We start from the raw sequence: 26238 nt of genomic DNA on the forward strand, positions 1-26238 counted from the left end.
TCTCTGCGTGTCGCCAGACAACAACTCGAGGTTGAGCCGCCTCGGACCAAAACAGCGTAGCGTCAATCTCTACGGCGGAGCAGAGACGTCTTCTTCGCCTCGGCATTTCGACAGCACCTCCAAAATTGCGTAGAGAAGGCATGACCACCCACTTAGCCATCGGAGATTTATATATATTTATTTATATATGTTATATCCCTACTCTTTGGAGGACCAGCATGCGAACACGATAGGCAAGTCTCCATTGAAAAAGCAGACCACTTCAAAGAATATGTCTTGGGGATTTTGTCGACATTTCAGGCGCCTTCAATAATGCCTTACCTCAGTGAACACGACACCAGGATCAATCGCCTTCTTAGCGACAGGCGATTGGTAGTCACGTGGGTCAATTCGACCATTACAAAGAAAGTGCGAGGTGGCACTCCCCAGGGCGGGGTTCTCTCGCCTTTCTTTTGGAATCTGGTATTGAATAGCAGGCTACAAGAATTTACTAGACGGACACCCAAGTTAATTGGCTATTCCGACTCCATAAGCATTACTAGGAAATGCCCAACCACCATCAGCTCCGTAATGGAACTTACTTTACGGGAAGTTAAGTCATGGGCCGAAGCAGCCGGGCTCAGAATTAATGCAGACAAAATGAACCTTATCCCCTTCACGAAGAGGTATACGATACCACACAGGCGGCACAAGGGCGACGCCAACTAAAGCTCTCGAGCTAATAGCTGGCGTCAAACCTTCAAAATTCAAAGCGTAAAATCGGTTTTTGGAATTGTTACAATAAGCAATCTGGATCTATTAGGCTATGGCCTATGGCTATCCCCGTCACCTACACTGACCACATTAACACGGTATACGTAGAACCGGGCTGCTGGAGGGAAGGGCTTTGCATTCCCGAAGCCCCCAGCCTCTTCTCCGACGGGTAGAAGAAAGAAGATGGATGAAGGTGTAAGTATATTGTCGCAACCCGGTTTCCAAGCACTTCTTCACTCCCTGACCATTGCTGCAACTTCCAGGAGGAAGTCTTCGCCATTGGCAAGGCTGCAGAGGTGGCTCGGGGACGCGCAATATTAATTCGTTCCAAACTGCAAAGCTGATGTGTGCAGTTTCGTGTCAAACTGCTTCATTGAACTTAATATATATAATATATATATATATATAACAATAACAATCATTCGCTCCCATTCGGACGTGTTTTTTTTTGTCTTCCTACTAAAATGAATTATTTCAATCAATTTAACATTCCTTTAAATTTATATAGTTGTCGATAATTTACTCTCTTACCTGTGTTTAACTACGGATCGTTAAATCACAGAGGTTCTACTTGTATTAATTACATTATTTTCATTTCAATTAAAATATAACAACAAACTGGTGGTCAAACTTTGCTTTGCATTGTTTTGCTTGCAAGACCACATGTGTTTTCGTTTCCGCTGCTACAATAGTTAACTCTCCCCCTCTTGGTATTATAGTTGGATACCGTCTATCTTGCGTCTCGCTCGATCCGCGCGTACTCTCTGTGCTTGTGTTTTGTGCTCTTTGTAAGAACAAATCATATTACTTGACAATCAATTATCTACTGTGTTTAAAATTCTTATTTTTGTTTTTGTTTAGTTAGACTTACTTTGTTTTTTAGCAATATGTAATATGCCAAAAAAAGGCCAGGTGTCAGTTGGTGCCTAAATGGGTTTTGTTTGGTGCTGGTTGTGCGACAATGTAGTACACTGCATGGACCCTGAACACGATATCGATGGGTTTATACGGCAGACGCGAACTGGTTTTAAAGATGTATTGGTGGTCTTTAAAAAACTCTCTGATAGCTTCTCGGTTTTGGTTTCTGAGTTTAAGAGAGAGAGATTTTGCTGGAGCTTCCATATAACGCGTCAGAGTCTGGTGTACGTTTTGGTGAACGTTCTCGTTGTTTTCGGAATACCGATTTTGAGAAACTTTCCCTGCTCAAACTGACTGGTCGCAACTTTCTTTGTCTAGGAACATGGATATAGCGGTTACATTTTTTGTATACAACTTTGAACTCGCTATTTGATGTTTGTGTTCCATCAAGAATTCCACATTTGTCTGATTCGAAATTAAACAAGTAAGAAAGCTACATTCGAGTGTACTCGACTGTGAGATACCCGCTACCCATTTTGAATAAAAGAAATATATTTTGCGGTATTTTCTCAAAATATACCAAGTATACTGCAAAAATACTAAAATAATATACCGAAAGGTATAATTGGTATATCGACATAGTACCGTAATCCAAATATACCATAGATGGCACAATATACCAGATTGGCAGCCAAAGCAACTAAGACCTCTAGTAAGTAGGCGTTTTTGCCCATACAAAAGTATTTCTTTAATAACTTCGACAATTTTTATCTGATCGCAACCAAATTTTCAGAAATCATAAATACTATAGTTATTATTGTATATACCAAAACGGAACTATAGCTTTAAAATTACGCTTGTTATTCGATTTTTTTAATTTGCGGGGGCGGAAGTGGGCGTGGCAAAAATTTGAAACAAACTTGATCTGCGTGCAAACATAAAAAATGCTGTCGAAAAAAAATTATAGCTCTATCTCTTATAGTCTCTGAGATCCAGTGTTTCATACGGACAGACGGACAGACGGACAGACACACAGACGGACATGGCTATATCGTCTCGGCTGTTGACGCTGATCAAGAATATATATACTTTATAAGGTCGGAGATGCCTCCTTCTACCTGTTACATACATTTCCTGCCGGCACAAAGTTAAAATACCCTTCTACCCTATGGGTAGCGGGTATAAAAATCGTAAGTCGACACATAACAAAAAATTCATGGAAACTGGCTCTTCTCTTGATTTTCTCCGCTATTTTGTTGCTCAAACAGCTTTCAGCACTCTGAGTGTTATAATAATTATTTGAGTAGGTGCAGAATAATATTTCAGCATGATCCAAAACGATTTTATGACTTCGTTAACTCGTAGCGTAGATCCGTGTGATCGCCAGCATTTATGTCTTTTGATGCTCTTGGCATTGCCGATTTATTTGCTGACTTTTTCTAAACAACATATTCTGTTCCAAGTTTTCAAAATACCTTCTTTTATCCTTGTCAGATATATTAATCTAATTGTATTGTTGGTTCTTTAATTACTGAAAGCTCTATTTTAACGAAACTATTGACTATAAAACCTGTTTTTCGGCAGGCCCGGATGGAGTGCCTAGTTGTGTGCTAAGGTATTGGGCTGGTAGTATCTGTAAACCGCTTCTTAAATTGTGTGAATTATCCGTTAACTCATGATCTTTTCCAAAAATCATATATTATAGCTATCCTAAAAAATGGGAACAAATCTAAAGTTCAAAATTATCGCGGTATATATAAATTATCTGCGATTTTGCTAAAGTGCTTGACTGTGAGCTGTGCCCTAAATGAACGCCCGCCCGATAAACTTGAGTTTGAATAAATATTTAAAGTTCCGATTTTTTTATTTTTATGAGAAGAAATGTCTAATGAGTGGTGCTATCGTTTAGTTTTTAGAATATTTTTTTTATTTCACAAATAACGGTCCATTTTCAAACAACGTATTCTCTTTCTAATCTATATATTCTATATTAATACCTAGATGCGCGAAATTGTTTTTTTCTGTGCATATTAAAAATAACGGCCTTGAAAAATTTTCGCGTTGACATTTTGTTCTCAGCACAACAAAATTTATATGTGTATCGATACTCGGATACTGGAATGTACTTGAATAACAAACCAGTAGTTCTACATGCAAAAAAATTATTACTCCGAACCCATATCGGCAAAGTGAAGGAAAGCATCAAGATAAATAATTAAAAAACCAATTAAAAATAAAGCGCCTGAGGCATTTTCTCGAAAAGATTAAAAGCATATATAATTAAATATATATGCAATTCAAAATACAAAAAAAAAATATTGCAACCAAATTGCAATAATATATGCTTGGGATATTGTCGCCATAGAAATAGGCAATAAGTCTGTGCAAGCATTACAAGTGCTGTCGAAAAAAATTATATTTCTCTTATATAATAATTATATATCTCTTATGCAGGCCATCCACGGGCGAGCATGTTCGCGAATATGTTGTGCTCGACGAAATTTTTCTCGTGGATGGTAGCGTTCGTCGTCAAATTTCGTGTTCGTCAAAATGTTCGCATGAGATTAAAATTATTCTATTTTGTCTGTGTTTGCACGAACATGTTCGCCAATGGATGGCAACGTTTGCACGAACATCATTTGCGCAATCGTTTTGTAGAGAGAGCACGTATTTGCGCAGCGCAAAATGAGCAAAAAATGCATGAAAGAATTCATTTTTTGTCTGCAAAATCAATTATTATATTATTATATTTCAATTATTATGCGCCCAAGGCTCTGGGGAGAAAATTCCTGTTAAGAATTTCAGGTCTTCATAACTTTGGCCATTACTAAATTTAACAGTTTTTCATATATGTCGTTATCCGTTGACATGTTGACTGCTTGAAAATTTGCGACAAATGATGTTCGCGAACATGTTGGCCCTAGTTGGTGGGCAAATGAAACACAAGTTGGAGAGCATATTCGCAAACATGCTCGCCTGTGGATTGCCTGCTTTAGTTAGTCTCTGAGATCTAGGTGTTCATACAAACGGACGGACAGATCGACATTTCCTGCCGGCACAAAGATTAAACACCCTTCTACCCTATGGGTAACGGGTATAAATATAACATAGAATACAAAATATGCTAGATTGTGAGCCAAAGCTAGTAAGACTCGTAGTAAGTATGAGTTCTTGCCAATACAAAATAATTTTTTTAAGTAACTTCTTGCATGTACAACAATTGTCTCTAGCTTTAAAAATACGCCTGTTATTCGATTATTATCGATTTGCAGAGGTGTAGGTGGGCGTGGCACAAATTTGAACTGCGTGTAAACCTAAGTGCTAAAAAAATCATATTCCTATCTCTTATAGTCTGAGTTCCAGGTGCGCAGACGGACGGACAGACGGGCATGGCTATATCGTCTCGGCTATTGACGCTGATCAAGAATATACATACATATATACTTCATAGGGTCGGAGATACCTCCTTCTCGCACAAAGTTAAAATACCTTTCTATTCTATAGGTGGCGGATATAAAAATAGTTATGAAATCAAGTTTCGGTTTATATTGACTTATCAGTTAGATGAAATCCTGATTTATCATTTAATACCAAAAAAATGTTAAATATAGGTAAATATATGTATATGTATGTAGTTAAAGCGCACTCTAGATTTGCAAAAGTGGTGTCCGATTTTTTTGATGGAGTCACTGTATGTATTTATTTATGTACAACTACACTAAACGTGTATCACACACTAAATTCAACCCCAACGTCGTCCCCAACCCATCTTGGACCAGATTTAACACCATAAGGGTGAAAATTGTTCAACCGAAAATTAAATCGAAACATGTGTAGAAATATAATAAATACCAATAAATATGTTGAACAATATAAATTTGATGACTACATTTATGATAAAAAGTTTCCATGCATACATATGTATGTATATGTATACATGTACATATGTACTCACATATTTATATATAAGTAAGTGAACCAACATTGCAGCACTGTCCTTACAATACGTTTAGAAATGCAATTATCACAAGATGATTTTATCAATTTATATACTGATTCATACGTCAATGGTTTACTTACAGTTTAGGTTAATATTTTATAGATGTATGCATAATTTAAATTTGTAATCTCAAATTCGTGGTTATGAATTTACAAGGTTTGAATGTAGATTTCGCTCTAATCCTTGTGATTGATATTTTTGTGAAAAAATTGACAAGATAAGCAAATAGGATATACAATCGTCAAATTAATATTTTTAATCAAGATTTACGCGAGACTTAATATTCCGCAATTTCAATAAGGGTTTTTTTTTTTTAATAAATATTGATTACAAACTTTTATACAAATTTTAGTAGATTGTGGTGGGTCTCCGATAGACATGTTACACTCAACTGAAACTTTTGACAACTATGCGGGACAAATGCCAATGCTATAATATCGACTTATCGTTCGTGAACAATAATCAATGTTTTAACCATATTTTTATGAAGTGATAGGTAATTTAAAAAAAATTTAATTCAACACTTTTAAATTAAGTATAATTAAAAAATTTTTGAGTTCAACGTATTAATAATAATGATGATATGGAATAATTGTATTACTATTTTTAACGAATTGGCAACCCTATTATTGAAACATATGTATGTAAAGGACAGGGTTGGCTAAAACTATAACACTTTACCTGAAGGAAAATTATTGGTACAAGTATTCTAATTTAGATGTAATAAATTAAAAATTTGTATTCCTGAACTAGCAGTAGAGAATTTAATGTAAATTCTGTGTGATATTTAATTTTGTACTCTCAAACAATAATGCATTTATTACATATTTAGGTTTAATAACAAGAGCTCAGTAAAATTAAAATGCATCTATCGATATTATGAAACTTATATATCGATATATTATTTCACTCATATACAGATTGTACTGTGAATTGATTGTTCCTAAGTGCGAGTTGCCTGGGAGTATAAACTAATTAAATGGTAATACGAAAATATGTATAATACTATTGGTTTGTACATGCATTCGAAGTTTGTTATCTTAGCATTTATTTATGCGTCAACACAAACTGAACAATAATTGCAGTTTACGGCAAAATAGGAGTGGTGCGATTTTGCCTGCCTGTACTTGATGTGGGGTCGTAGTGAATATAGCAACATCAACAGACCCAACAAATTAAATTAAAGTTGCAGGAAACTATTTCCAAATTTCTGTACCAAAATGTATTAAACGCTCTTAGTTATGGGGCCGGTGCTGCTTTCAACGACAAACGTGCTATAAAATATACATATGTATGTACGCTCGCTTATGGTCAAATAAAAATACAAATGCTTTTTGAATGATATTCCGAGAAAGTGCTAATAAAATCAAAGAAATTTGAATGCAATCTTATCGAAATATTTGGAATAAATATAGTGTATTGGTTTGTAGTTTGAAACAGCATATACTGATCATTAACGCATAGACTTTCAGTATTTGCATTTCAACTTCGATTATATTGACAACCAATGTTGATAATACAAACTCAGTGATGCCATTGCTCTGTTACTTACATCAGGCAAACAATAACATTGCTTTCGAACATGAATCGTCGGGCCTGAATTTATCGTCCACTAAAACATCGATGATACAACAAAGAAATCGTTAGATTGTACAATAACAGAACATCAACTTAATAGTAATAGATCACAAACAGAAGCAGTTAGATTGCACAATTAAAAACAACAGATTCACTAATAATAAAGATTGGACCAGCGACAATACCCAGCTAACAAACTCGCAGCTCAACAATAATTCCATTGACGAAATGGTTGGCACACAACAACAAAGTTCAATAAGGAGCGGAGCGGACTTGAAGCGATCCAACCCTACAATGAACATGCAGAGCATAGATAAAGCAACTTCACCACCTGCGCTGCTCGCATTAAACCAAACACAAACTGACAGTGACAAAGGAATAGCCATGGGATTGGGTTTGGAATTGGAAAATGGTAATGCAAATAATTTGGCTACCATTCCGTATTTTGGCAGTAGTTATGGCACGACTATAATGTTTCATGATCATAAATTGATCGCGAAACCAACGATAAAAGCAACGCCTGCAATAGATGATATACCCAGCAAGAATTTTTCTGCAGATATTCAAGATGGATGCGCTGGGGCTGAAGGTAAGTTTTAAATATTTTAAGTTAAAACATCAGCGTTTCTCGCATTATATTTGTCGGAGCCTTAATCACTCAGCACGTATATTTTCTGAGAACCACGTAAAGCAATTTACCTTTTGCCTTTTGTTATGGATAGGAGGAGTTGTGGATAATGTCACATTTCTAAGTCCGTAAGTAAACGTAAAAGGAGCCCATAAAATAGTACATTTTACTGATCAGCGACAACTGCTGTATACTATATAGTCATGTCCGTCTGTTCGTGTGACCACCTAGATCTCAAAGAGTTTAAGAGAAAGATCCACAACTCTCTTGACATAATTTGTTAATATTGTACGCAGATGAAGTTTGTCTTAGAAATTTTAAAGCCATGTCGAGCTCAGAAAAAATTTGTATTTAACAAAAAGACCACTGCTGTCGATCTATACTCTTTTGCTTTAGTTGACAATCTGGTATATTTTGTATTCTAAAGTATAATTTAAATGTAATAATAAATCTTAGTATTTTTGTCATATCGTAGTATTTTTCCCTGTATTAATTTGGTATACTTATATACAAATAATACACAGTTTTGATTTTATTCAAAATATGTAGGTATCGGTTATTTCAAGAAAGAGAACACACGACTGTAGATTTCTTACTTGTTTTGAAGTAAATCTATGCCTTGAAAAGAGTTACCTTGACTCTTTAGAAAAAACAGTATGTTCTATAAAGTTAACTTAAAGTAAAGATAGTATAAAATATATTGATCACCCTTTGATACCACTTTAACCCATCTAATATCTGTTTTCGTGTTGGCTCGTAGTAATGTTCTCAGAGAAAAAATTAATAGGAAATTGTCGAACATATAAATGTTTTAAACAATAATAGTTAAAACGAATTTGCATATAATAGGACTATCGTAATATTAGAGTCCCAAAATACTAGATGAGAGCGCTTGATACAAGTTAACGAAGATCTAATAGATTTTTTCTTTCAAATAGCATATTGAGTGTCAGCTCAGATAATGTATAATGTATAATCATTGTAGGCAGCTTACATTTGAAAGTATCAACGGGCTCACCCTTAATAAAGTTGGAACCATCAAGCTTACCGCTAAAAGAGACTGGAATGGAATGTTCACTATCGAAGTCATTGGTCGCCACTAAAATCGAGCAATACTCATTTCATGAACAAATAATTATGTCTGGTCAACAAAAAAGTGCTTTACAAGATAAACCAAAAGCTTTGGTTGTATCTCCACAACAAGTGATGATTCTCTACATGCATAAATTAACGCCATACGAACGCAGCGAAATTTTGGCCTATCCGCAAATATATTTCATAGGCGCCAATGCAAAGAAACGTCCCGGGATTTACGGTCCAAATAATTCGGATTATGATAATGAACAGGGCGCCTATATTCATATACCACACGATCACGTTGCCTATCGTTATGAAATGCTAAAAATTATTGGGAAGGGAAGCTTTGGACAAGTAATTAAAGCCTACGATCATAAGACGCATGAGCATGTCGCGCTAAAAATTGTGCGCAATGAGAAACGTTTCCATCGCCAGGCTCAGGAGGAAATACGAATCTTACATCACTTGAGGCGACATGACAAATACAATACAATGAATATTATCCACATGTTTGACTATTTCACTTTTCGCAATCATACGTGTATTACTTTCGAACTATTAAGCATAAATTTATATGAATTGATTAAAAAGAACGGTTTTAAGGGCTTTAGCTTACAATTGGTCCGGAAATTTGCTCATTCGTTGCTTCAATGTTTGGATGCACTCTATAAAAATGAAATAATCCATTGTGATATGAAACCTGAAAATGTGTTATTAAAACAACAAGGTCGATCCGGCATAAAGGTAATAATTTACTACTTTACATTACATACTCTAATATATACTTGTCAAATACCACACAGGTTATTGACTTTGGATCTTCCTGCTTCGAAAGTCAGCGTGTTTACACATATATTCAGTCGAGATTTTATCGTGCTCCTGAGGTTATATTGGGAGCCAAATATGGACGGGCCATTGACATGTGGTCTTTGGGTTGCATACTGGCGGAACTGTTATCGGGCCACGCTTTATTTCCGGGTGAAAATGAAAGCGATCAATTGGCTTGTATTATTGAAGTTCTAGGGATGCCGAGTAAAGCGATTTTGGCCAACGCTAAACGAACGAAAACGTTCTTTAGCCCAAAAGGATATCCACGATATTGTACTGTTCGCACAATGGCCGACGGCATGGTCGTTCTAATCGGCGGACAATCACGCCGTGGCAAACCACGTGGTCCACCCTGTTCGAAGAGCCTTTCTAAAGCGTTAGACGGCTGCAAGGATCCTTTGTTTCTCAATTTCATTCGCGGTTGTCTGGAATGGGATACTGATAAGCGACTGACACCATCTGAGGCTCTAAAACATCCGTGGTTACGACGTCGACTACCGAGGCCACCAAGTAGTACAAGTGCCGGTTGCGGAGCAGTAGGAGGCGGATCAAGCAGCATTGGTGGCGGTAGCAGCGCAGGAGGTGGCAGCATTAGTGGCGAGCAATCGCCAGTCACAGGTAACTTTTTTGTATTTCTTTTTTAAAGAGTCAAAATGCTTTTAAAAAGGGTTTAGCGAGAGCACGATCTAACCTTAAAACCGGAAAGGTGAACACAGCGTGCAGAGTGTTCAAGGGCTATTACTAATAGGAATAAAAGAATATTCTTCCTTGCTACCAACCTAAAATATTGCATACATAAGAAAGTGTTTGCCTAACGAATCAAATAAATGTCACATAATAATACAATATTTTCTTAACAATAGTATTTAGTCTTGGCTTTTTTTTTCTTCTCAGGTATTAACATAATTGGAGTAACTGAGGCGAGTGACAGAGAGCCAAGTAATTGTAACGAGCGAACGCATCATGGTGTAAGCGCCAAATTAAGCGGATCAGTAACCTCTCCAACTAGCTTACCAACGGTTTCCGTTTTAACCAACATTCTAAGTAAAACAACCGTGCATTCTAATACATCTTCGGAAAGTGTTGTTGGTGCTCCTCCATTAATTGCATTACAGAATAATGCAGCAGACTTTGCAGCAAGCAAGCGAGCTTTTAATAATCTTACTGACACCGACAACGGCTCAATGACATCCAGATACCATTCATCCTTATCATCACACGTGCCCTATACAGCTAATGAATGTGAACGTAAGATATTTAAAAGATCCACAATTATCTCTAATCTTATTAGGCAATATAAATTATTTTTTCATTAAATTAAAAACTGTAAAATATTTTTACATCTATATGCCCTTCCAAGCATCAATTTGGGGGAATATATCGATTTTAATTTTGTTATTTATTTTTTGACCATACAAAGCTTTTATATACACGAAAAAATTTTGCTTACCTTGTGCTTTTCATTGCAGGCCTGTCGCACATTTCTTCAATAAACTCCGTATTAAATGGGGGCGGAGTCACAAAATCTCTAAGTCATTTGCCGGAATCAATGGCAGGTTCATTTGCCGTTTATAGTACCTCATCTACTACGACACCAATTCGAAGCGCTGCCACTGAGTTATGTATTGCTAATAATCTGTCTGATACACAGGCTTTGTTACACATGGATATGAATTCCTATAAAGTCTATACTGCTGTTGATAAGCCGGTGCATAAACCGAACTCAATACAACAATTGAACGCTCAGGCTCAGGCACAAAATTTAACATCGCCGCAGAATATATAGCAAAATATATGCAAATTTATTGTAATGTATCTGAAGGTTTAATCAACGAAAGGTGGTAATTGTTGTTATTGTATACGACGATAGACACTCCATTAACAACACAAGCTGCCATATAAGATTCCTAGATATGTTAAAAGTCAAGAGAGTTATGCAATTTATATATAACTTTCATTTACTGCAAGTCTATCATTGTGTATGATTTAATAGATGCCGCAATAGTTTCGAAAAATAAAATAAACAAAAAACAAATTATATAAAATGGAGTAATAAAAATCAGGACTCGAATTTTTTTGGATTTTCTTGTGTGCAAATGAAAGATTTTTATTATGTAAAATTAGTTTAACTTTTTTTAAATTAAATATTCTACAAGATTTTCTTTATATTTATTTTAGCATATTTGATGAAGCTATTCTAAAGAGTGTGTACATTATTTAATTTTCAAAAATGTATGAATTGCATTCTACAGCATGTCTACAAATCTAATATCAATGTATGTATGTATATTTATTTAATCGACATTTTATTTATTTTATACATAGATATTAGAATTGTAGATATTTATGTTAAATAACAAAATTATAACGCATCAGCGGGTAATGGTAATAAAAAAATGTTTCAATAAATAGGTTTTGTTCAAGTATTTTTTTCAATATCTAATTTAAGATAAAATTTACTCATATATAAAGGGCGTATCTCAAAATATTAAATTTTATATTGAATTTGTAATAAAATGTTAGATTCTTTAGATTTTCTTTTGTGGCAGTCTTCCTATAAATGAGAATGTACATAATATCGACTGTAGCCTCAACTCCCATGGATTTGGATGTATTCTAATTTAGCGCCAACATGATACATAAGGAACACACCTTATTAAATATTAGGCAACGATCTCAACTGTCGGAATCACGTAATAAATATGAAAAACAACAATTAAATTAATTATCCAAATAGTTTAAATTTGTATCATTAGATTTAATTCGCTTCTAACTTAATAGGTTTTTAACATCTCCATGCCAATCTAATACTCGAGTTACATATTCCTTTTCATGTTTTTTTTTTTTAATTTTAAATATCAATTCATTAAGTTTATAGTCTTTACTGCGTTTATTGACAAAATAACTGAAATAAATAAATCATAATTTTTAGTATTCTTTTTTATTTAGTATTGTAATCCCGGTGAGCTACGATTATTTTTCCTTACTATTAACTGCAGATTAAGGTTAAACTCAACCTTATAAAAAGAAACAACAAAGCTCGACTGTGAGATACCGACTACCCTTTTTGAATAAAACAAAATATTGCGGTATTATTCTCAAAATATACAAAAATACTAAAAACATATATACTAATTGGCATATTTGGTATATCGAAATAGAACCACATTAAAAATATACCATAGACAGCACAATATATCATATTGTCAGCCAAGGCAACTAAGACCCCTAGTAAGTAGGCGTTTTAGCCCATACAAAAATATTTCATTAATAACTTCGACAATTTTTATCTGATCGCAACCAAATTTTCAGGAATGACAATTATTGCTTGTACCACTCTAGCTTTAATTTTACGTTTGTTATTCGATTTTTGTTAATTTGCGGGGCGGAAATGAGCGTGGCAAAATTTGGAAACAAACATGATCTACGTGCAAACGTAAGAAATGCTATCAAAGAAAATATAACTCTATCTGTTATAGTCTCTGAGATCCAGTGTTTTCAGACGCTGTCGAAAATTATAGCCGTATCTCTTATAGTCTCTGAGATCTAGGTGTTCATACGGACAGACGGACATGGCTTGATCGTCTCGGCTGTTGGCACTGATCAAGAATATATATACTTTATACGATCAGAGATGCCTCCTTCTACCTGTTACATACATTTCCTGTCGGCCCAAATTATAATCCCCTTCTACCCTATGGGTAGCGGGTAAAAAAGATATCAATCGTCATTCGAAACAGAATGGATTATATTTATATCAATGATATACAAATTTTAATACTGCAAAAAATGACTTATAACTAAACTAAAAATTTATTAACAAAGTATTTGCATTTTAATTTTACACTCCGAAGTCATCTCTTGCAGTATTATCAAATCGTGTCTCAACTCTTGATACTGTCTATCATTGCCTTATATTCACTCCTGTGATTCTTGTTAGGCCACATAGATTGGACTTAAATGGCTAATAATAAATAAATAGCGTTATAAACACCTCAAATTTTCAAACCTTTAGCCAACAGTTCCCAATTAATTTCTAACTAATAGAAAACAAATATTTTCATCATATTAATTTTTATTCATTTATTATAATTTGTAATATAAACATTGCTTGTCCTACACGTCTTTTATTATTTGAAATTAAGCAAATTAGGAAATTAACAAATACTTCTATCTAAAAAAAAGAACCTTCGTGAATAATACAAATTGCTTTATTAGAAACATGTTAAAATAAAGTGTTAAAACTATAAACTTTTGACTTTGTTCTGAGCACATAGGTTAACTGTGGTTTGTATGGAATTTATTTTTCCCGAATTTTGCCAATAACAAATTAAACTAATTACATTTGTGCTTTTTTTGTATTAAAACTGAAGAAAGTAAAGAAACATTCGAAAAACTTTCTTGTCAATGAAATGAAATATCTGAAAAGCTTTTAAGCATGTGTACTACATATGTACATACGTATATGCATTGCCTTTGGAAGCTTACAGAGTCTGGTCAAGGTAGCTAGTTGGCTGCTCTTATATTTGGATCAGTTGCCAGTTCGAATAGTTGGAAACAGAAGTGGAAATCTTGCTACTTTTAGTTTACCAAAGGTAACAGCAAATAAATTAGATTATATTTTGACTCTTTATATATATTTACATAAAACTAACAAAGTAAACATTAAAGGTAAACAAAATGAACAATAAATGCATAATTAGATAACTTATTTATTTATTATTAAAAAAAAAAATTATTATTTCGTATTCTCATGAATTTATTTATTATTTTGAAATTTGTTTGAAATTAAAAATTTTTTTTTGTACTATAAAGAATTTTATTACATGTCAATATAATTGAAAGTATGTCACATTTTAAATAAATTAAAAAGTGTAGTTAATAAAGTGTAATAAATAAAAAAAAAACGCTAGTGAACTAAAAGCAAAAATAGGAAAGAATTTAAACACTGCAATTTGTATATTTGTATATGTACATATGTATGTATGCATCGAATTACACACACATATGGTTTGGGTAGGTTTCTAAGTTAGCACTGTTAAATTTCGAGACGAAAATAAAGCGTATTTTTGGTTGAAATTTTAATGACAAAAGAAAAATCTAAAAAGTAAAACAAAATTAAGTTATAAAACAAGACGAAACAACTTTACATATTAACAAACATTTTTTTTTCGAATAGTCAAAATTTTCAATCAGCCATTGTTAAAAAAGACTATATTTGACGGATAATGCGGAGGCATAAGAATCAGACCTTCCCACAGTTTTCAAACGAAATATGTATATCGGTTCTGGTGTTCATTTACATTCAATTATTCATCAACATTTTTTCTTATAACATACATACATATACATATACATCTATATATATATATATATATATACATTTATATATAGTCGTAAATAGAGATGCCCGAATTTCGAACACGCACTGCAATGTGTAGAACTCAGGTAATCGTCGACGACATTGTATAAATAAACGTGAACCTGTCTTCTGTTTATTCTCATGTGGTCTAGTACCCTGTGTTCTAAAATCCTACTTAATTTTATAAATACTGTCAATCGCATCGATTTGTAATAACATTTACATATATTGAAATTTGCAGGTGTTGTTGTTATAAGGAGTCAGTTGGAAGCTAGTCGATCCCTGTTGACATTATGGAATCAAAAAATGTGAGTAATGTATAAAAATATATACTCGCCCACTTTTCTGATAGTTCACGTACGAAGCACCACCACTGCAGTGTCCACTGTGCACTGGGCGAGCGTAGATGGCATTTTTAAATTCAACACACATAGGGCAGAAGGGTATTATAAGTTTGTGCCGGGGGAAAATTTATGTAACAGGCAGAAGGAGTCATTTCCGACCCTATAAAATATATGTATACTTGATTAGCGTCAACAGCCGATACGATAATATATTGTATATCATCCTCCTCAGCATATGTTTTGCACGTTGATAAAGTTTGTTTTAAATTGTTGCATGCCCACTTCCTCCTCCGCAAATCTACCAAAATCGAGTTACCAGCGTAATTTTCAAACTATTATAACTATAGTATTTAATATTCCTTAAAATTAGGTTGCGATCAGATTAAAATTTATCCTAAGAGCAGTTAAGAATTGTAGAAGTTATTTAATAAATACTTAAGAGTGGGGTTTTTTTTTCAATTTTTAACCACGCCCACTTTTGCCCTTGTATTTCGACAAAAATCGAATTAAGTGTAATTTTGAAGTAATCCTAAAAATTTGGTTGCGATCATATAACATTTGTAAAAGCTATTTATGGGTAGCAGGTATCTCACAGTCGAGCACAATCAACTGTAGTTTTTTTTACTTATTTTATTTATATTTGTAAAACTTAGTAGTTTTACACTATTAGTAAAAATAAAAATATTTTTATCAATATGCTGGCGAATAAGGATTATATTATATTTTCTAAATAATGTTTTTCTAGTTAATAACTATAGAAGAGAAGCATCTATTTTCCAAGTCCACAAAAAATACAACTAAACTCAAAGAAATTTGTGCGGTTGACAAAACGGAAACTATGAGTAATGTTGATAATAAAATAGAATGTATTGTCAACGAGGAATCAATACCTCATAAATCCAGCAACCAATCAATTGATAGCAAGGACGGAATTGTTGCTGCGAAGCGTAAGAGCAAATCAAAAAAATCGAAGAGACAAGAATATGATACTCAAAATATATCAGTGGTAAATTAATTACGCTATAACTGGTATACAATATGCAGGTTAGTCCATACTAACTGATAATTTTCTCTTAGAAAAGCAGTTTAAATAAGTTTGATGCCCTTCAAAAACGAAACTTAACTCAAGTCCGATCAAGGGAATGTACTATGGGTCAAGATATTTGTCATGTAAGTAAAGCGCATTTAGTACATATTAATAATAATAATAATAATAATAATAATAAAAATTTTTTTTGAGGTAGGGAAGAAAATGTCTGCGCACCACCATAGCGACGTCTCAAACTATGGCTGTGCGGGGATCGCATATGCATATTGACCCGCTAAAAACTCCCCTTTCTCTGTTTCAGGGCGGAAACGAGCAGTTTGGCAACGTTTTGTGGCCTCCAGATTCCATCGATCTGCGATTCAAGCAGCTCTCTTTCTGTTTGCCACTGAGTGCATGAGAATAAAGTATTTTGTGCGTCATCTATATCGGCATCGCCATACACGCAGCTTGGCTGTTAGCGTAGTCCTCTTTGGTGCAGGTACTTTCCGAAGTATCCGAGTAAAGAGCCGTAAAGCAGTATTGAGTTTACTGTTGACATTAGCAGTTTACGCTTGCTCTCAGTTGGGCCACCTACGTTTGCCATCAGCTTACTGAGTGATGCCACTGCCATTGACGCTTTTTTCACTGTGTGGTTTATTTGTGTCCAGAAAGTCATTCTTGGGTCGATACGGATGCCTAAGTAGTTGAGTGATAATTTTGTTTTTATTATGTCGTTGCTCACGTGCATGTTCACTTCGAGAGGGATGTGCCGTTTTGTTAAAATTATTAGTTCTGTCTTTTCTGTGGCGAGCTTTAGACCGTGGGTTTCGAACCAAGCCATTGCTCGCATCATGACTTGGTTTAGCTTCCGCTGCGCTTCCGTCATGTCGCGTGCCGACCAGGTTGCAGTCGTCTGGCATTTCTATTGAAAAGATGCTGTCATAGCTAGCGTTTCACAGGTCCGGGCCGAGGATAGAGCCCTGTGCTGCACCCGAAGTGACGGTCTTTCGCCTGGTCCCACTTTGCGTCTGTTGAAGGCGTTTCTAACGTCAAGAGCGGCCAGGAGCACTATTTTTTTGGAGTAGGCGTTTCCTCTCTGTGCATCGCTTACCGCTTCTATGACGCACTGCAGCGCTCCAGCTGTCGATCTACCTGGACGAAAGCCATGCTGTCTATTTGATAGGCCACCTGCCCTTTCTATGGCTGTAGATAACCGAGGTTCTAATAATCTTTCTAACAGTTTCCCCGCTGTGTCAAGCATGCATAGCGGGCGATATGCACTTGGAGTAGCTGGGTCTCCTTTCCCTTTGTCTATTAGCACTAGGTGCTGTCGCTTCCACACCTCTGGAAAAATTCCTTCCATCAAGCAAGCATTATACATGTTTAGCAGGATTTTCGGGCGTGCGTCTGTTATGGCTTTTAGTGCTTCGGATGGAATCCCATCGGGTCCGGGTGCCTTGTTGTTTTTTCAAAGATTTTGCTGCCGATCTGAGTTCATTCTCTGTAAAGAAAGGAGGCTCTTCGGGGGCGGGCGTCTCTGGGTCGGTGCGTCGTTCGTACTGTGGGAAGAGCGTGTTGACTATATTGGCCATGACGTTTTCGTTGAGCTCCGGGGTCGGACTTTGCGCTCCTAACTTATAATTATAATTATAATTATATGACATATAACATATAACATATAACATATAACATATAACATATAACATATAACATATAACATATAACATATTACATATAACATATAACATATAACATATAACATATAACATATAACATATAACATATAACATATAACATATAACATATAACATATAACATATAACATATAACATATAACATATAACATATAACATATAACATATAACATATAACATATAACATATTACATTTAACATTTAACATATAACATATTTAAAAAGTCAAACATATTTGAAATAAATAAAAAATATTTCAGGATCAGACCGACCAGCAAGTGAACTGTAGACAATGCTATAAACCTGTATACAAAATGGAGGAAATCATCGTTCAATTTAAGACAGAAAAAGGAATCTATCACAAGTCCTGCATGAGATGCAAGGATTGTTTGAAGCAATTAAAGTACGTATTCAAAAACCTCAATAAATTATGAAGGATAAAAGCTAATTCAAACCAATTCTGTCTAGATTCGATAATTATCAGAGCCACGAAGGTAATCTGTACTGCATGGTGCATTTCAAATTGTAAGTGCAGCAAATCAATTTTGATATCCTCCTTGTTTATGCATACATGCATTTATTTATTTGTTTTATTTTTAAATTGGTATCTATTGTCGTGGTTATAGAGTCAATCAATACAGTTCTTACTAAATTTATTTATTTACTTTAATGAAGTTAAAATATTTAATGCAGTTAGAGCGCGAGTTTTGAGAATTTAGATTTTGTATACAAGCAAAACCAGGATTTAGAGGGTTAAGTTGCAATTTTGCAAACCTCTCATGTCTTCAAATAATATATTAACTTTCACAATTATACATAGCACATAGTTCAATATTTATTACCCTTGTTGTTTTCATTAAACTGTTCTATAGGCTTTTTGCACCTAAAGTGGTAGAGCATGCAGATGAGCCCAAGCCTCGGAAAACGGAACTAATAATTCGTGAAAGTCAGCCCACTGAACTGCCGCCTGACGTTGTGCGTGGTAAGCATATTCTTTATTTGTGTGCTTAAAATGTACCATTTTTAAAAATGTTTTGATTACAGCATCGGATAAACCGGATTTGGGGTTAGATGAATTGCATCAACTAAATGTCCGCTCAAGGTTTCAAGTATTTGAAAATGGACAACAGAAAAAACAAGAAGATCAACAACAAAAAAATATGTTTGTTAGACGAACCAATTCCGTTTTAAAACAATTCCGCTTCAACGAAAATAATCCAAATGACAATGGCGAGTTCGATGTTAAGGACAGTGAAGATGCGGAAAACGATGCTGACTTGATACTTTCAAAGAAATGCACACAAAGAGAGCGGCCTATTGGCATTGGCGATGCCATGAATGATATCAAGACTCGATTTGAGAACGGTAACACGCAATTAAAGGAAGAACGCCGCGAAGAACGCAAGCACGAAATTCAAAATATAAGATCGCGCTTATTCTTGGGCAAGCAAGCGAAAATAAAAGAAATGTATCAGCAAGCTGTTGCCGAATCAGAGCAAGTAATTACATCTGTTGGAAAAAAACCGGATGTGAATATTGGCCTGATGGATGCGCGTTCCATCAAGAACCAATTTGAGAATGGCGAAATTTTTGCCGAGAAATTAGTGGACTCTATGAGATCGAATGTGACTGAGGACGCCGAAGTTTTTGAGTCCGGTATGCATAATATCAACATACTTTGATACATACTTTTGATTATTATTCGATTCGTGTTTAGGGATAAGTAAAAAATCGCGAAGTATTTTTATGGAGATTGACGCTAATATGACAAGTACAAATGGTCCGAGAGATTTACACATAAGACGATCAGCCAATTTGGTAAAAGAGCTTAGTGGAAAACAACTTGGTCAAGAGGTATGCTCTTTTATTACTCTTGATAAAATTATCATTTGAATATAGAAAAAATTTCGAATGGCAAATAACAGTGCTGTTGATAATTATTAATCATTCCGAGCACAAATCTCTCATATTTGTTTTAGATTTTGGCCCTTAAAATTGATAATAACCTAAATAATTGATTATAATATATAACTTATGTTATATACTTGTGCGTTTTGTAATCAATAAAAATATATATTTATTAACAGATAGCCGATATCGATGTTGTCAAATGTAGTACACAAGCAGAAGACGTAAAAATTGCAACAGATGAATTAAGTCAAAAGTTTAAGTTTTTTGAAACGTATCGGGACAACGATAATATAAAAAACACATCACTGTTACGCACAACGCCACCACGGGAAGTAGCCAAGCTATCAGCAATAAATTTCGAAACGGAAAACCTGGACCAGAAACAGAAATCATCCTTTTTTGATAACGTGCTACAGAAAACCCAGACCACATCAACTATGCTAAATAAATTTCGTGAAATGGAGCTGGAGAAAACCAGAGGTACTCAATTAATGGGACCACGACCATTAAAATGTTTCACACCGCCTCCACTTGACGATGAACATCATTATAATATTTCAAGCGAAGAGGATACGGTTGAGGAGGAAAGTGATGAATGCGAAAACGATGAAGCTCTGGTATTTAATTTTAAAAATGACGCTGCGCTCATGGAGGTATTTCAGATTTGAATATGAACTTATTTGATCAAAATTCTACGTTGTAAGATATTATGTTTTTCATGAAACAACTCTAAAGAATAACGGGAAGTACAATGTATTATGTATTCTACTATTATTATTTGAATATAATGGTGTGTACTACATACTACATACTTACCCCACTTAAATAATGTATATGTTTAAAGTCTACTAAAACACAAAAACATTCATTTTGTTGCTTTTATATTAGGCAAAAAATGCTGCTCGGGCAAAGCAGCTTCGAGCCAAATTTGAAAAATGGCAAGACAATGAAATCAAACGAGAGCTAAATGAAGGTTTGGTGGATATTTATTCACAGCAGGTTTCAGACGATTCCACAATTGAGAGCGCCAAGACGTGAGCATTAAATACACCTAAGAGATATTATATCATAAAGGATAATATATCATTAATATTTAGAATTCGCGAGCGTTTTGAAAATATGGCAACCTTCGAAAGGAAATCACAAAGTGGACCACGTAATCCGATAAATCGTTTTGTTGTAAGTAACTGATTTTTATTTATTTTATTTTCCTTACTTAATTTATTTTCTGTTTTTTTTTATATTTCAGTAACATGCAATAAAAGAGAACGTATTAATTTATGTCTACCGAAAAATATTTGTGCTGACTGAATTCAAATGATTTGTAATATCTTTCATAGAAGCAGAGTACTGCCAAAAAATTAAAATTAAAACATCTTAAATGATATACTAATTAATCCACAGTGACCTTAGAACCAAAATATGGTGAAAAATGCTACTATTTGTATCTTTCAACTCGTCTTTATGTTTATCAACTTAATATTCCACAATAAGATTTGCGTTTTCTAAACGCAGCACCAACCAATTTTCATGACTAGTAAAAGATGTTATTGATATTGACATTATTTTGAATAAAGCGGGTTCAGCTTTCTTTTGTTTTAAGTATATTTTGAATGAATTACATACATATTTCTATATAAAAGAAAAAATTATTGTAACTATAAAACTCAAATATTGCAACGACATATGTATTTATTTTATTCATGATGTGTAGTTTAAATGTGGCAAATACAATTAAATATTTTCTATTCTATAGCTTTATCCATAAATTCCAGGAATCTTTTGGCATATTGTTCAGGATCACATGTCGATATTCCATCAACATTACTACCGTATTTAACTGTCTTTGCTGCTTTTGCTGCCTAATATACCATATAAATTTAAATATGATTAGTAATTAAATGCATGTTTGGATTTGTTACCTGCTTCTTGACTCCATATTGTGTGAGAACATCGATTATTGCAATAAAATAGATTTCTCGTCTTTCTGTAAAACAGTTCATTGTTCGTTTAGACCATCTTATATAACATACTCGTATTCGATAACATACCTTCAATACTTGGAATAGCATAGATGTCGACTTCATAAACAACTTCCTTATATTGCGCACCTCTTGGCGAATCGGGTGGTGTGTTATACGTCCAGCTTAAAATTATTTAATTTGTACTTTTAGTTATAGCTAAGAAAAAGTTATTATTCAACTTACCGTTCACCACTATCGCATTCTTCGCTTTCGCTATTCTCACTGCGTCCAGTTGCTAAAGTGCTGTCTCCATGGAGAGCCTCTTCCTCAGCTCGCACACAGTCATGTATACCAACCAGCAAAGAATAATCCATAATGTGCAGCTTTATTAGAAGCTTTAGCAATATACCATTAACGTTAATAGTCATCTGATAATCTTTCTTGCTTAAACTCGCTCAGAGTGTACAGAGCAATGTAGCTCTTTCTAACGAACCTACTAATTTAATTAGGCATGCCACAGAAATCGCTAGTGATTTAAAAATACACAAAACGTCATATCCTTCAAAAATTTCGCCATGCCACATTGTTCAGAATGATTAATCTTTTTTGCTTTTAGTTCTTATGAAAGCAAAACATTGCGGAAATTTTCCTCAAAAATACCAAAAAAAAAAAAACCTGAAAAATTCCGAATGTTCCTATGTTTTGTTTGTATATCAATATATTATTACGCGGAAAATGTCAATCGTCAACCATTGAAAATAAGAGCCGATTGCAGCAAGCGTTTATTGCCATATAAAATTAGTTTTACCAGGCGTGCTCCGTTTTTCACCTTTCGTTTTCGTGTTGAGCCCAAAACGTACGTTTTCGCTCTTAGTTGCTCCGGTATTCACAACTTTCTGCTCATAGTTTTACTATGGGAACGTTCCATTTCTTACAGATGAAGCAGCAATTTTAGTCAGAAGTAACTTACATTAAAACAAAAAAGAGTGAAACGGCAACTTTTAGCATTTATGTAATTAAATTAAACAAAATTAATATAAAAAAAATTATATTTTAACCAACTTCAACAAAATTAATTCCATCCGTCTCATTATACAAATATTTTTAACTTCTTTTTCATTCCACCAAAAATACGGCAGGCGATAACTCACGAAAACTAAATTGTTGTTGCTGATGGCAAAATTTATTTTTCCAAATTCGAGAAGTTAGAAATTAGTTTTAAAAATATGTTTAAGCTTAATTGATCTTCTCGCGTTCTTAAATTAACGTCAATAAACCAATGACTCAACTATTTTTTTTCCTTTTGCAATAGGATCTGATTTGATATAAGAAAAAGGCATATGCTTGCACTTCGATAAGACAAACTTGCCGTTTTGCAATCGAAAGAAACTTGTGAAAGTAAAAACTGGAGCACAAATTTTTGGATTTCGTTTTCAAAAACGAAATGTGAATGAGAAAACCAGAGCCCGCTGTAATATAGTTTTTTGATCACAATTCAAAACACATAATTACTGTAGTTATTAAAGTATCGCGACAGTAGATTTAAATTTGCACTTGCTATTAAATTTTTCTAATTTTAAATGGCGAAAGTCGAAAGCTGTCGAAAAACATTTTAGCTCTACCTTTTATAGTCTCAGATCTAGGTGTTCATAGGCATAAATAGACAGACGGATATAGCAATATCGTCTCGACTTTTGACGCTTATCAAGAATATATATACATTTCATATAGTCATAAAGTTATTATAAAAAAATTCTACACTATGAGTAGCAGTCATAAAAGTGTTTGAAACTACAATCACTAACCATATAATATATAGATAGTACTTGTCTTGAAGCAAAAACCTATCATTTGCAACAGCATTATTGCGACCCCAGAAGAGTCGAGCGCTGCAATTGGAGCCCCAGAGCCTCTTCAGATCATTTAATTTAATTAAATAAATCCTTTAATAAGTATGCTATATATCATAAAGTTGATCTTAGGAAATAATTCCAAATAATTAACTTCTACATTTCCATAAACATTGTTTTTAAGTTGTAAGTAATAACAGGATAACCAAACTTACGAAGAAAAGAATAATTCGTTTGTGGTAAAGGAGTGCACCACTACAACGAATCCTCCCGGTAAATTAGGATCGACTCAAACTTCACTTCTAACTACATTTTCTTTAGTATATTCGAATGAATACTTACATCAATATCGTTGCTGAGAGTATCCAGTAATTTTTTCTTAGGTTCATCTCCAATTTCCAACTTGACTTTTTGTTTTATGAAGTCATTGTCTTTAAGTGTAGGCAAATGTTTCTCCAGCTCTTTTTCAGAAGCCTCTCTATCAACTGTACTGCCCTTCAAGTCAAATTTTCTATTTAAAAGAAATATATGACACGTATTGCCAACAGGAATTATTTTTCTTACTTATGTATTGTCAACTGAGAGCTGAATATATTGCGCATAACAACAAAATAGTATTGCACGCTCTCCACAGTAATCCGGTACATGCCCAGATATTGGGGCAAAAGCGTTTTTCCATGTCTTTCAACAACGTACTATTTGCGAAAAAAAAAGATATTATTTTTTGCAGTGTTTCAAAAAACTAATTTTAACTTACTGGATGATAATGTTTGAGAAAAGCATGCATGCGTTCGATTTCTTCCGAGTTTAAACTTTTAATTATAAAGAATTTATCATAACTTTGATAAAATTGTGCTCCTGATTTACCGGATGAATCAATTTGCACAGGCTGTGATCTGGTCAATGATTCACGATAATCAACATCATCGACACCGAAACGTTCACGCAAATTGCGGAATACAAGAGGACAGTATTCCTTTACTTTAAAGTGTGACGGCATATTCTCTCTAAATGCATACAAAATATATATGTTTATGAATTATTACAATGTAAGTACAATGAAAAAGATATACGTATGTATGTTCATACGTATCCCTGAATGCATTCTTGTGGCTTAAAACTTTGTGTGTTCAGCAGTGATAAATTAACACGCATTCTGAATTTTTTTCATTTAAGCATCAGCATCAGCTATCAAAATTAGAAATATCTATGCTTTACTGAATACGTAAAGTAATTTATGTACGTAGACATAGGTATAAATGCATTCTTACTTATTAAACAAATGGTTATCAACTTTGATTTTCGAATACGCCCGAAAGTCGTCCGGCAGCAACATTACTGGTATGTTTACATGGCTTAATTCATTTATCTGGAAGTGAGACAGATTGTTATTAAACATACTGCTATATATATATATGAATGTATAGATTGTAAATTTGTGAACTTGTAAGTGCAATTCATTACTTACAGTATGATTTATTCCCCACATGAATACACTGAGAATTGGTTCATTGGCTCGAAAAAGTTTGACTTTTTGATGCTTCACCCGGAAATGTTTCTTTTTTAAAATGCGTGGCTGTGAAGTTGACGAGATCTTTTTATCCATTTTCCAGACTTGGCTGCTTAAAAGAAAGTTATTTAGTAGTATTAAAGTTATCTATTCAATAAATTTTTAGAAAATGTATATATGTATATGAATCTATTTGTATGGCTTATGATATGTAATCACACAACATAGATATTTGCATGCGTAAAAATGCAATTGAAGTCATATATGAATATTGAAAAGGAAAAACAAAATTAAAAAAAATTATTGATTAGGATTGAGCAGCTTTGATGACCAATATTTATTGGACGCACGCACATTGTATATATGAACGTACAAGAACACAACCATATACAAAAACGTTTAGCCAAATGCAAATATTGTACATATGTATATTTGTGTTCTCAGAAATGACGTACATTAAGATGCAACTGCCGGTCGATATAAATATGTACAATGAGAAAAACGAAAATATCCTATATCAGCAATATAACTAATGACATAAACATTATTAAAATATAAATGAATTGCAAAATTAATATATTTCTTTTATTGCCAGTAGAAACTTTTATCGACACTGTCACCAAACAATAATGAAAATTTTTATATACAATTATCGATACTAAAAAGAAAATCTCAATATCGACCGAGTGAGCCTAATGCGACACCATTGTCGGGTATATATCGATATCTTATCGATGTCACTATGGTGTAATAATAAAAGGTTGTATCTTTTGGGTGTACGCACAGTAATTAAGTGTGACAGGGTAAACACTCTTCTTTCGACTTTGACGATAATAATAATAACTATTGGCTAG

General features: G+C 33.9%; 4 protein-coding genes across 6 annotated transcripts in view; 2 read left to right on the forward strand and 2 right to left on the reverse strand.

Annotated features, from left to right (window-relative positions):
* The window catches only part of LOC132794846 (calcium-dependent secretion activator), a 34350-nt gene extending 28302 nt beyond the window's left edge, over nucleotides 1-6048 (reverse strand). Inside the window, 3 exon segments of the mRNA XM_060805081.1 lie at nucleotides 5567-5603; nucleotides 5692-5793; nucleotides 5947-6048. The gene's annotated coding sequence lies outside the window, so the exon portion shown is untranslated.
* Nucleotides 6049-6528: 480 nt separating this feature from the next.
* LOC132794928 (putative dual specificity tyrosine-phosphorylation-regulated kinase 3 homolog) lies at nucleotides 6529-12029 on the forward strand. The gene is made up of 5 exons (XM_060805244.1): nucleotides 6529-7778; nucleotides 8803-9638; nucleotides 9698-10340; nucleotides 10617-10970; nucleotides 11192-12029. Exons 1-5 carry the CDS (start codon nucleotides 7418-7420, stop codon nucleotides 11506-11508), a joined length of 2511 nt encoding a protein of 836 aa, XP_060661227.1. The 5' UTR covers nucleotides 6529-7417; the 3' UTR covers nucleotides 11509-12029.
* A 2187-nt stretch (nucleotides 12030-14216) lies between these two features.
* On the forward strand, nucleotides 14217-21442 carry LOC132794929 (uncharacterized). 2 transcript variants are annotated; one of them, XM_060805245.1, is made up of 13 exons: nucleotides 14218-14317; nucleotides 15326-15392; nucleotides 16174-16434; nucleotides 16506-16598; nucleotides 18410-18552; nucleotides 18618-18674; nucleotides 19022-19131; nucleotides 19194-19805; nucleotides 19867-20003; nucleotides 20237-20713; nucleotides 20949-21094; nucleotides 21158-21239; nucleotides 21310-21442. In XM_060805245.1, the coding sequence occupies exons 2-13, from the start codon at nucleotides 15378-15380 to the stop codon at nucleotides 21310-21312; spliced, it is 2136 nt and encodes a 711-aa protein (XP_060661228.1). In that variant the 5' UTR covers nucleotides 14218-14317; nucleotides 15326-15377; the 3' UTR covers nucleotides 21313-21442. The 2 variants fall into 2 exon arrangements, with proteins under 2 accessions (XP_060661229.1, XP_060661228.1); XM_060805246.1 differs by lacking the exons at nucleotides 21158-21239; nucleotides 21310-21442 and having other exon boundaries at nucleotides 14217-14317; nucleotides 20237-20759; nucleotides 20949-21040.
* Nucleotides 21310-26019, reverse strand: LOC132794930 (phosphatidylinositol 5-phosphate 4-kinase type-2 beta). Of its 2 annotated transcripts, XM_060805247.1 has the most exons (10): nucleotides 25840-26019; nucleotides 25343-25493; nucleotides 25146-25243; nucleotides 24632-24881; nucleotides 24439-24569; nucleotides 24217-24385; nucleotides 22268-22419; nucleotides 22112-22206; nucleotides 21983-22047; nucleotides 21310-21922 (listed from the first exon to the last, which is right to left on the reverse strand). In XM_060805247.1, the coding sequence occupies exons 2-10, from the start codon at nucleotides 25478-25480 to the stop codon at nucleotides 21806-21808; spliced, it is 1215 nt and encodes a 404-aa protein (XP_060661230.1). In that variant the 5' UTR covers nucleotides 25481-25493; nucleotides 25840-26019; the 3' UTR covers nucleotides 21310-21805. The 2 variants fall into 2 exon arrangements, with proteins under 2 accessions (XP_060661230.1, XP_060661232.1); XM_060805249.1 differs by lacking the exon at nucleotides 25840-26019 and having other exon boundaries at nucleotides 21735-21922; nucleotides 21983-22043.
* Between the last annotated feature and the right edge of the window lie 219 nt (nucleotides 26020-26238).

This window comes from Drosophila nasuta, chromosome 4 (assembly GCF_023558535.2).
Source record: "Drosophila nasuta strain 15112-1781.00 chromosome 4, ASM2355853v1, whole genome shotgun sequence".
Lineage (NCBI taxonomy): Eukaryota > Metazoa > Arthropoda > Insecta > Diptera > Drosophilidae > Drosophila > Drosophila nasuta.